The sequence below is a fragment of the Mustelus asterias genome, chromosome 23 (assembly GCF_964213995.1).
Source record: "Mustelus asterias chromosome 23, sMusAst1.hap1.1, whole genome shotgun sequence".
NCBI lineage: Eukaryota > Metazoa > Chordata > Chondrichthyes > Carcharhiniformes > Triakidae > Mustelus > Mustelus asterias.
In genome coordinates this window covers 58,292,499-58,304,187 of record NC_135823.1, presented here as the reverse complement: position 1 = coordinate 58,304,187, position 11,689 = coordinate 58,292,499, and the positions used below count along the sequence as shown (strand labels likewise).

Sequence of the window (11,689 nt, the reverse complement as noted above, 5' to 3'; positions counted from 1 at the left end):
CCAATTGAGGCCCTTAAGGGCCACTTCCTGCCCAGCCTCAATATTTAGGCTTGCAGGAAGACACCTCTGTGGGAGAAACCTGAAATACAACATCTTGGGTGGGAATTGGGGTGGTGGGGAGATGCCTCGATTGGAAGCACCCTTCTGAATTCCAGTATTTTCCCCCTCTTGACGTCCAGTGGCCTCCGGACCTCTCTTCTCCTACCCCCAGCCTCTCTCCTGTGACTCCAACTGTCCCCCTTCTCCCCCGTATCTCCCGGCCCTGGGACCCCTTGATCTAACCTGGACTCTCCTTCCCAGACTTGGGGTAGGATTTTTGCTCCCCCCACCCCTCGACCTATTTTCTGGCAGCAAACGCGGCCTGCCATTGGACAGTCCCACTGATGTCTATGGGGTTTTGCTGCTCCATGCCGTCCGCCATCAAGGAATGCGCCATGGGGGAGTTATCATTGGCGGGACTGGAAGGTCCCGCTGGCGGGAAGGGCCATAAAGTTTCAGCCTTAATCTCCAATGACTTCTATCTACTGTGCAGTGCTGTTGCTGCGGGGACTGGAGACTGCCAACCAATCAGAAATGCCGGTAGGTAGGAATTCCTTTTAAATGAGGGGAGGAAATCCAGCCTGCAGCCAATCAAAGCTTATTGGAGCATGAATTGGTTGTGGAACAGTCGGAGTCGGCAGAGATGTGTTCCCACCCAACTCTCCAGATGGCGGGAAACAAGACCCAGGCATATGAAAAAAAAATTGTAGTTTTGCATGGGCTTCAACTCTACTCTTGGACGTCAAGATCACCAGGAAAAAAATCTGCTACGGCCAAGGGCTCATAAACCATGAATTCGCTATTTCTTTACCTTTCAATATTGAACTCTAATTTGGCTAGCAAGATAACTATCTACAGTATAGCTTGTAAATTTTGTATGTTTGTATGTGTGTGAATGTAGGTTGCAAAAGTTTGAGAAGCGTGTATTTACCTTTTGAAATATTTTGCTGTCTTTACCTGGGCTTTTTAACGCAATAAAAACCATTTTTATACTTTAAGAAAACCTGTTCATTTTTTTGCAATCGATACATAAATGCTTAAACAAAGAAATTGAATAAAATAGCTTTATCCTTCTGAATCTATCAACAAATTCTGTTACAGTCAGACTTGAGGGTGCTATCATAGGGGACTTTTTTTACTCCACCTCACCTGTCCATAACAGAATTTCTGAACTAGCCAAGCTTATGTCCAACAAATTAGGGACTGCTCAACAAATAGTTTGTGTCTGTATTTTGTCCTGAAATACTGAAAAAAGGCTCTGGGATTCCTTTCCACATCCTTGCTCCACCGCTCCTGAACCTCATCATGAACAAGTTTGAACCAAGCTACAAATGTCAATCCTGGTTGAACTTTGACTATGAGTCAGCAAGTGTGCCATACAGTGCTGCAAATCATTGAAACATCTTGATTTCATGGTTATGTATTTACTTCTGTTCCGTGAGCTTCATTCTTATGTATTGATGAATCTTTGTCTTTCTAGTTTTATTGTGTATATTGGCTGTCCAATTCCACATGATATAAAATGAAGATCCTAATGATTCCATCCGGTACGCTAAAGCTACGACGAATGAGTGTCAATTCATCGATCCTGGCTAATTGCAGCAAAAGAGCTTTTGGGATATTGAAAACACAATTCAGATCATTCTTCTCAAATTACAACACTTGTAATCCTCAGAATTTCACAGACTATGAATCTATCAAACAGGAGTACAAGCCACAAGTGCCAGAATACTTCAATTTTGCAAGTGATGTCCTCGATAAGTGGAGTGAAATGGAAAAGGTATTTTATAATCCTCCTGTGTGATAAACACAGTTTATTTTTAGATGTAATAAGAACATAAGAAATAGGAGCAGGAGTAGGCCATCTAGCCCCTCGAGCCTGCCCCGCCATTCAATAAGATCATGGCTGATCTGACGTGGATCAGTACCACTTACCCGCCTGATCCCCATAACCCTTAATTCCCTTACCGATCAGGAATCCATCCATCCGCGCTTTAAACATATTCAGCGAGGTAGCCTCCACCACCTCAGTGGGCAGAGAATTCCAGAGATTCACCACCCTCTGGGAGAAGAAGTTCCTCCTCAACTCTGTCTTAAACCGACCCCCCTTTATTTTGAGGCTGTGTCCTCTAGTTTTAACTTCCTTACTAAGTAGAAAGAATCTCTCCGCCTCCACCCTATCCAGCCCCCGCATTATCTTATAAATCTCCATAAGATCCCCCCTCATCCTTCTAAACTCCAACGAGTACAAACCCAATCTCCTCAGCCTCTCCTCATAATCCAAACCCCTCATCTCCGGTATCAACCTGGTGAACCTTCTCTGCACTCCCTCCAATGCCAATATATCCTTCCTCATATAAGGGGACCAATACTGCACACAGTATTCCAGCTGCGGCCTCACCAATGCCCTGTACAGGTGCATCAAGACATCCCTGCTTTTATATTCTATCCCCCTCGCAATATAGGCCAACATCCCATTTGCCTTCTTGATCACCTGTTGTACCTGCAGACTGGGCTTTTGCGTCTCATGCACAAGGACCCCCAGGTCCCTTTGCACGGTAGCATGTTTTAATTTGTTTCCATTGAGATAGTAATCCCATTTGTTATTATTTCCTCCAAAGTGTATAACCTCGCATTTCTCAACGTTATACTCCATTTGCCATATCCTCGCCCACTCACTCAGCCTGTCCAAATCTCTCTGCAGATCTTCTCCGTCCTCCACACGATTCACTTTTCCACTTATCTTTGTGTCGTCTGCAAACTTCGTTACCCTACACTCCGTCCCCTCCTCCAGATCATCTATATAAATGGTAAACAGTTGCGGCCCGAGTACCGATCCCTGCGGCACGCCACTAGTTACCTTCCTCCAACCGGAAAAACACCCATTTATTCCGACTCTTTGCTTCCTGTCGGATAGCCAGTCCCCAATCCACTTTAACACACTACCCCCAACTCCGTGTGCCCTAATCTTCTTCAGTAGCCTTTTATGGGGCACCTTATCAAATGCCTTTTGGAAATCCAAAAACACCGCATCCACCGGTTCTCCTCCATCAACCGCCCTCGTCACATCTTCATAAAAATCCAACATGTTCGTCAAGCACGACTTTCCCCTCATGAATCCATGCTGCAATAATAATCAGTTTCTCTGAAACTTGTAAGGTAAATGCATTCATCAAAATGTTTCAGTTAGTTGAATGGTCAGTGCAGTTTATGCACTCAGGATAAAATAAGTGAGTTTGTGCATTTGGAATACTAAGGCCAGAAATTGACATCCAAAGTTTGGGTGCGTTCACCTGGAAGTGCATGAAATAAGGTGGGAAAAGATCAGACATGTGTCCCAACCTCATCGTACACTCACATAATATTTTGGTTGGTGGGCTCACGCGAAAGTCAGAAGCGCCAGCGCCGTCAATTAACAAATCAGTTTAAATGATTTAAACACTAGTTGACCAGGATATTATATTTTATATCTGTACAGTAGGCAGGCGAGCCAATTAGCAAGGCGGACTTTATGTTTGCAACCTGGATCTCAGGTGGAAGGAAAGATTGGGCTTAATTAAAATTAACAATGTGTCTGAGGACTGAGGTCTTTGTATGATTATGCTGCCTAGACACTCGTGACATCTTTTTCCATCTACTTATTTTTCACAGATCAGTAGCTCCCTGAGACAGCTCTGCACCAGCTGTCGCCCTGAGGGAGTACATTGGGAATGCCAGCCTGCACCCTCCCAATTCCTCAGTGCCTGCCCTCCATGTCAGTGCTCAGCCTTTCACAGGATGTGTTTCATGCTGGCTGGCCAATTAATGGTGCTCCAGGGTTGATCACGACCGGGAGCACACTTCACCCCGACTTCCATGCCTGCTAAGTACACACGCGTGACGAGCAAAAAATTCAGGCCTCTGACTCTTGCCAATTAAAACTACTCTAAAATGGTACCAAAAAAGGAAAATGCTGGAAAATCTCAGTAGGTCTGGCAGCATCTGTAAGGAGAAAAAAGAGCTGACGTTTCGAGCCCAGACGATCCTTTGTCAAAGCTCCATTTCACCCCTTGCCAGCTTTGACAAAGGATCGTCTGAGCTTGAAACGTCAGCTCTTGTCTCTCCTTACAGATGCTGCCAGACCTGCTGAGATTTTCCAGCATTTTCTCTTTTGGTTTCAGATTCCAGCATCCGCAGTAATTTGCTTTGACCGAAAATGGTATATGCATTAACAAGAGAAAACAGAAGTAATTTTCCTGATCTCACTGATCTTCTGAAATTACAAGAGCTACATAAATATTCATTAAAATTTGATTGAAACCTTGCTAAAAAGAATTTTAAAGAATTTTTAAAAAACAAATGCTGTGTTTGAGGTTTGGTGTTTTTACTTGTCTGATAATATTTCCATTGGTGTTTCCACAGGCTGGGAGCAGAGGTTCGAACCCTGCTTTCTGGTGGTTAAGTGAACATGGGCAAGAGGTGAAATGGAGCTTCCAAGACCTTGAAACCTTCTCTAAGAAGGTGGCCAATGTCCTGTCAGGACCCTGCAACCTACAATTAACTGATCGAGTTATTGTTATCCTGCCACGAGTTCCGGAATGGTGGCTTATAAACCTAGCATGCATGAGAACAGGTAACGTCAATATTACTGTCAAGATGGACATATAACAAAATACATTTTTACTCTTCCTTTAAGAGGTTGTCTCAAAACAGCCCATTTAAAAATCAAATAATTGCAAAGAGTTCTTGATTAACGTATATAAACTTCAGATTTGGAACAGTTTTTGTTTATTCTATGCAATTGTTGGCAAAATAAGTACTGAGTCCAGTCCGATGGAATTCTATTAATACATGTAGAAATAATAATTAATCTGTAGGTGCTTCAGTAATTGTATCCTTTCCAATACATACATAATTCATCAGCCTCCGATTTATCAGACTAAATTACACATACAAGCCATACATTGATAAAAACATGTTAAAATGGAATTAAAATTGTCGTAATTATAAAAAGCGTGTTAACAGTTTCTGGTGATAGATTTTGTTACTGATTCATTGATTCATGGGAACCCTGAGTTCTGCACGAGCAGCTGATATGTTTCTGGCCCACAATAAAGATTTACTTCTGCGATTGAGGAATAGAAAGATTACAGGTATGAAGCTGAGTGCCAGAAAAACTGGAGGTAATGTGTCATAATGAACGGAAAGCTCAGGGTTTTAACCCTTTTCCAGGACTTGATGGCCATGGAAAGCCTATTCATAATGCAGGAGAATCACCTGGTCAGCCATGCTTGATGTAGAGTAATGCCCTTCCTGCTGTACGGCCTAGGCTGGTAAACTGTTCCTGGAAATGTGAGCTCTGGAAACAAATGTACGTGTACCACAAAGCTTGTACTGAATACTACACAACAAAAACAGAAAATGCTGGAAATACTCAGCCGACCAAACAGTACCTGTGGAGAGGAAAGCAGAGTTAACATTTCAGATCTGTGGCTGTCATCGGAAGTGGGAAAACATTTTAAGCAAGTATACATGCGGGGAAAGGAGGCCAGGAAACGAACAAAAGTGAAGAGGGTAGAAAACAGATGATATTTGCAGAACAGTAGAACATCTACTGTCTGAAACATGGAGCAGTGGTTATGATCTGAAATACTTGAACTTGATGCTGTGTTTAAAGGCCCTAGTGTCCCTGATTGAAAGATGAAGTGTTGTTTGTTGAGCTTTCATTCAGTATCATTGGGATAGTGTGTAGGCCAAGACAGAGTGGGAGTGAGACAGAGAATTAAAATGGATCTGAAATTTAGGGTCACGCTTGCGACCTAAATGTAGATGTTTAGCAAGGAAGTCACTCAAACGGCATTTTGTCTTCTCAGTGCCAAAGAGGGAATGTTATAAGAGGAGGGAAGATGTGTTTGGTGGTTGCATCAATTGGAGTTTGAGAAGTTACTGTCACTTCCAGCACGATGTGGTGCACCATAAAACACATTTTCCTCTCCACTTTGTTCCCTTTGCAATACCTTGGTCTATTTCCTTCCTTTTACATCCTCCGCATCCAAGTGCAGGAAATGCAACACCAGTTCCCAATATCCAGGGCTCCAAATAGTCTTCCCAGGTGATTTACTTATACGTCTTCCGATTTAATATCTTGTGTTTGCTTCTCACAGTGTGGTCACATGCAGGTTGGGTGATCACTTTTCTCAACATCTCCGCTCAATTTACTCGTGCAACCCTTTAGCCCATAGCACTCCCATTTTGAATTCTCTGTCCTCAGCCTCCCGCATTGTTCCAATGAAGTTCAAGGAACACCACCTAGGGGGCGAGTAGAGGGGAATCGCAGCAGGCGAGGGATGGACCATGAAAAGGTCCCTTGACCTCAGATGGGATTTTCCGGTTTCAAGGCGAGCGCAGCCGGAAAATCCCACCCCTAATCTTTCAGTCAGGCACTTCACAGTCTCTTGGACACAATATTGAGCTCAACAATTTGAAATGTTAATCTCCATCCCAGTTCTTCCAGATCGCAGGCGCAGCAGGTAATAATTTGTGAAATCATCCTATCACAGTATGTGTTCTTTTGTTCTTTTTGTTCTTTCCTGCCCTGTACTTGATCAAAACCTGTAATGTTTTCCAGTTCTGGCGGAAGATCATAGGCTTGAACCTTTAATTCTTTTCCTCTCCACAGATGGTGTTTGGTCTGCTGAATATTTCCAGCACTTTCTGGTCGTAGGATAGATTTCCAGCATGCTCACTATTTTGCCTCATGAATAATAAGTATCTATTATGGGTGGAGTTTTCAGCTTTTTTTTCTAAGTGCTCACTCCTCCGCCTCCCCCACGCACACAGGGAACACCCCTTCCCCCCACACAGCTCCCCAGGTACTGCCTGAACATGACCCTCTCCCCCGGGGAACTGTACTTAGCCATGCATTTCCGGCTGGTTCCTTTCACCTGATTCCTGTTGCTTCAGACCCGTAATAAACCTCGCCAACGTGATGTCACATTAACGAGGGGGAAAATCCAATGCGGGGAGGCGATACAACAGGGAAGCCAACTAATGATATTAAAATCAAACTAAAATACTGTGGATGCTGGAATCTGAAACAGAAAGTGCTGGAAGTCAGGATGACCCCTTGATGACCCTTCAAAGGGTCATCCTGACTCGAAACGTTGGCTCTGTTCTCTCTCCACACAGATGCTATCAGACTTGCTGAGATTTCCCAGCATTTCCTGTTTTAGTAGTGATATTAAAATATATTTAAATGAGGTTCCCCCCCTTCCTGGGCAGGAACCTCATTATGTTAATGGTGAGGGGCAGGGACAATGGCATCACAAGATCTTGCCAGTGAGATTCTCAATTTTGGCTTCACTTGGGATTTTCTGCCCATCCTGGCATATGTTCATTTCTTTCAAACATTTCAAATCAGCATTGATAAATTAGTTCTAATTATCTCTAATTAAGCCTCTGCAAATATTTAGGCATTGATCTTTTTGTTTGTGCTCTGTTTAGGTGCTGTACTGATTCCTGGCACAAGTCTGTTAACAGCCACGGACATTTTCAGCAGGCTGCAGGCCTCCAGTGCAAAATGCATCATTACAGATGAAAGCCTGGCAGATGCTGTTGAATCAGTGTCATCCAAGTGCCCTTCACTCAAAGCAAAGGTGACCATATCACTTAAACAGAGAGAGGGATGGTTGAGCTTCCAAGAACTTTTCCGGTTAGTAATAACTGTACTTACATGGAGTAATTTTGAAACAGGTTGTACTTCCGGGCCTTAAAGGAATTACACATCTAGTAAATATATAGGGGGCGATTCTTGCAGTCCGCTGCGCTGCGAGACATCAGTGGAGGCTATTTAGCAGGCTCCCCGCTGGGTGGCCATGGCCTCCGCGCATCTACAGCTACAAACTTTTTGGAGTAAACATTTAACTTTGAATTTGCCTGTCATTAGCAGGCCCGGGACTGAGGTCTCTGGGCCCGCTAGCATCACGCCACCCCATCCCTGCCTGGAGTGGTTCACTGCAGCGGGGTTTACAACTGCTCCCCACTAACGGGGAGCAGGCGGCCTGACCCCTTTGGAGGGAACAGAGGCCATGAAAGCCCCCTCCTGCGCAGTGTCAGTCTGGCCCCCCCAGCACTGACCAAGGGACAAACTGGCAATGCCCAAGGGCAGCTTGGCACTGCCCACAGGGCATTGGGCAGTGTTTAGGGGTGGGGCCTATTGGGGGAGGGCCAGTCGGTGGGGGTGGGGGTTCCCGCTGACACTTTGCGCAGGGATCAGTGGCAGGGAGAGGAAAGGATGGTCAGGGCTAGCCATCCGGATGGGTGTGGGAGGGGAGGTGCTGCGGCGGGGGGGTGTCAGGAAAATCGGGACTGGTGGGGGGGGAGGGAGCGAAGAGACATTGGGGGTGGTGAGGTCGGAGACGCAGTGATGCAGTGTCACAGGGCTGGCCAGCGATCAGGAGGCTGGCAGTGCAGGGCCATGGCGCATGCATCAATCTCTGTTCTGACAGATCAGTGCATGCGCAGTGACCCGCTCAGCGCAATGCTGCCGGCCTCTCCAGCGAGAATAAGTCCCGCCTCAAATTTTCAGTGTGAATCTCGCTAGGGCACTTTGCAGTGCTCAGAGTATGGGAGATTCATTCTGAAAATCCCGCTAAAAAGATTGGCAGGAGATACTCCAGTTTTCACAAGAATTCGGCACTTAGAATGTTTTGGGAGAATCGCCCCCATACATTTCAAAGGTGTTCTCAGTAAATTAGGTCAATCAATTTTTAACAAGTAAAATTTACAAACACTCAATGTTCAATTTTTGACGCCTGTTTCAGCTTCTACCAATGAATCTTCTAAAACCGATATAAATATGTGTTTTATCAAAGTGTCAGTTTTCCATATTTCAGTCATATAATATCACGTGAATGAGCACAGCTATTTTCTGGCTGAAATAAAAGGAATAGTTGAGATGCTATAACCAATAATTGTAATGTTGACATTCATGCTAATAATGCTCATTGCTTTTGACCTATTTTAAATGGGGGTAGCCAGTCAGAGTTCATATCCCAATATAAGGTCACACACCAAAATAAATTCAAGCCAGGCAGACCTGAATAACAAAGACAGGAGGATCAGATCACCATGATATTCAGCAACAGAGAGCAATGAAATCGCAGGGAGTGGGGCGGTTTGTGGTAAGGTAGCTTAGAGGGAAGCATTCCTGCTCGTTCTGGCTCACAACGGCATTGTGGGTCAAACCACAGCACATGGACTGCAGCGATTCAAGAAGGCAGCTCACCACCACCTACTCAGGGGCAACTAGGGATGGGCAACAAACGCTGGCCATCCAGCAGCGCCTATGTCCCACGAATAAAAGAAACAAGCAGTGCGGAAAAGCACTTAACATACAATCCAAATGGCTGCTAAAATCTGATGCATGCTACCTCTTTTAAGCATTATGATTATTGATCTGGCATTCGAGCAAATTATTCAATGTGAATTTTCAAAAAGAAAGAGGGCAAGGATGCTGGTGAGACTGAAGTTAGAAATTCTGGAAGACAATTAGAAGTCAATATACTTAAGTAAGGTATGATGACCCAGTGATTTGTACCACTGTATTAAACTAGAAGTAGGCAAACAAACAACAAGTTGGAGTCAGCTTTCTAATTTTTTAAGAATGTAACCCCTACCCCATTCCCACCTGCCCTGGGATTTAACAGCTACCCCCTATCATCACCTCCTACAAGGCAAATTCAGTCGGTACCAATAATCATGATGCTGTAATGTAAATGCTTCCCCTCATCAGTGAGTCATTTTACTTCACTTAAACAAGGCGATTTCTAATTGTCTTCCAGTATCTCTGACATAAATCTTACCATTTAGAATATAAATGGAATACTTTGAATAAGTTAACTCAAAGACGTTAAAGTCCCTGGCGTGGATGGAATGTATCTATGCATTTTAAAAACACCTAGGGAAATGATAACAGAGGCATTATTATACATATTTAATTTTGTTTTGAAAAAGGCGCAATGTCAGAAGACTGGTGAATAACTATTCCATACATTTCCAGGAAAGTATATACCAGCCAGATTAGCATTGATGGTAGGACAAATAATGGAGTCCCTACAGAAGGAAAGAATAGAAGAAAATATAAAACGAAAAATAAAATAATGAATATTCAGCATGGATTCCAAAAGGGAAAATCTTGCTTGACCCACCTTATTGAATTTCTGAGGAGGTAACATAGAGAGAGAGTAGTGCAGTAGGTGTCATTTATCTGGATTTTCAAAAGGCTTTTGTTAGAGACTTTGTTATCAAGCTCGAATAGATCCCAACAGTTTTTCTATTTTGGTATTAGTGTGAGGATAAGGTGTTTCACTCCATGTGTGATTCTATTGATACACTCGGAAGCTTTCAGCAAAACCAACTTTATTCTAACAATACAGTTTAAATATAACAACTGAATTAACTTAACTTTTACTTATTGAAATACTTAAACATGACACAATACAATTCTTAACTGCTAATCTATCTCTATTAATTTCAATTCAAGTAATATTCCTCATAGACTTAAACTCTCCACTTCAACATCAGTTTGCAAACAACGCAGGCTTGTTTGCAGGTACATGGGCTGCCGGTCCTCAAGCCGTTGAACACTTCTGGAGATAGAGAGACAAAGAGACACTTGTCTCTCTGTCACTCAAATGTGGAGCCCCGCTTCCCATCTTCTGCCACTCTGAATAATTATCCTTTACTCCCGCTCACTGCTTTCTATCTTAAAGTAAGAAGTTTAACAACAGGTCTTAAAGCCAGGAAGCAATCCACTTTGTCACTTGTCTCTGAGTCTGCATTCTCTGACTTTGTTCATTAGCCAATTATCAGTCACCTTACTGAAAGTGTGATGACACTGCGCCTTTAAGAAATGTATTTATATCATGTTTCTTGTGAGGGGTATGTTTAAAACTCAGCTCTGGTTTACCTGGTGCCGATCTGTCTGCAAACCAGGCAACTCCATGCTGAAAATGCAGGAGCATAATTGATCCTGGATAATGGGGTGTTTATTTTAATCTGAGTGAATTCATTGTTGTTTATTTTTGGTTTTTCTCCTGGGGCTTCAAAGTAGGGTTTAATTAGGTTGATTGACAAGAGACAGAGTCATGTGAATAGGCGGAGCTAATCTTACAGGGGGAAAAAAAACTCTGCTTGTTCCTGAAAGCAGCAAAAGGTGATTCTCTCTCCCTGGAAGCTATTGTTTGAGTGTCAGAGTGATGAGTGCTTGTAAATACACTACAAAAAAGTAGACCAGAATGGTGATACCTTTGAACTTGTATCATGTTTGAAATCATACTTGCAATTTGTACATCTGATGTGCTAAGTGTAATTTTAAAAGATGTAAATTTTAAATTTAAACTGTTTAAAATTCAGCTCTGGTTTACCTGGTGCCGGTCTGTCTGCAAACCAGGCAACTGCACAAGATCAAGCCTGTGACCACTGTGCAGCTCATAATTTACATTAATAATTTGGACTTTGGATTTCTAAATTTGTGAATGACACAAATTTGGGAATGTGAAATAGTCAATATTAAGGAGGACTGCAAGAACTTACACGAGGAACGACGGTGCCGTTGTGAGTTCTCACTAGAACGACGGAGGTTGAGGGGCGACTTGATAGAAGTCTACAA

General features: G+C 43.3%; 1 protein-coding gene across 2 annotated transcripts in view; it reads left to right on the top strand.

The window, feature by feature from the left end:
- Positions 1 to 1,533: 1,533 nt before the first annotated feature.
- Positions 1,534 to 11,689, top strand: part of acsm3 (acyl-CoA synthetase medium chain family member 3) — a 53,827-nt gene continuing 43,671 nt past the window's right edge. For both annotated transcript variants that reach the window (XM_078239841.1, XM_078239842.1), the window contains exons 1-3: positions 1,534 to 1,819; positions 4,441 to 4,651; positions 7,522 to 7,729. In XM_078239841.1, coding sequence (XP_078095967.1) covers positions 1,562 to 1,819; positions 4,441 to 4,651; positions 7,522 to 7,729 — 677 coding nt within the window. In that variant the 5' untranslated portion in view covers positions 1,534 to 1,561. The remainder of the gene's footprint in view (positions 1,820 to 4,440; positions 4,652 to 7,521; positions 7,730 to 11,689) is intronic.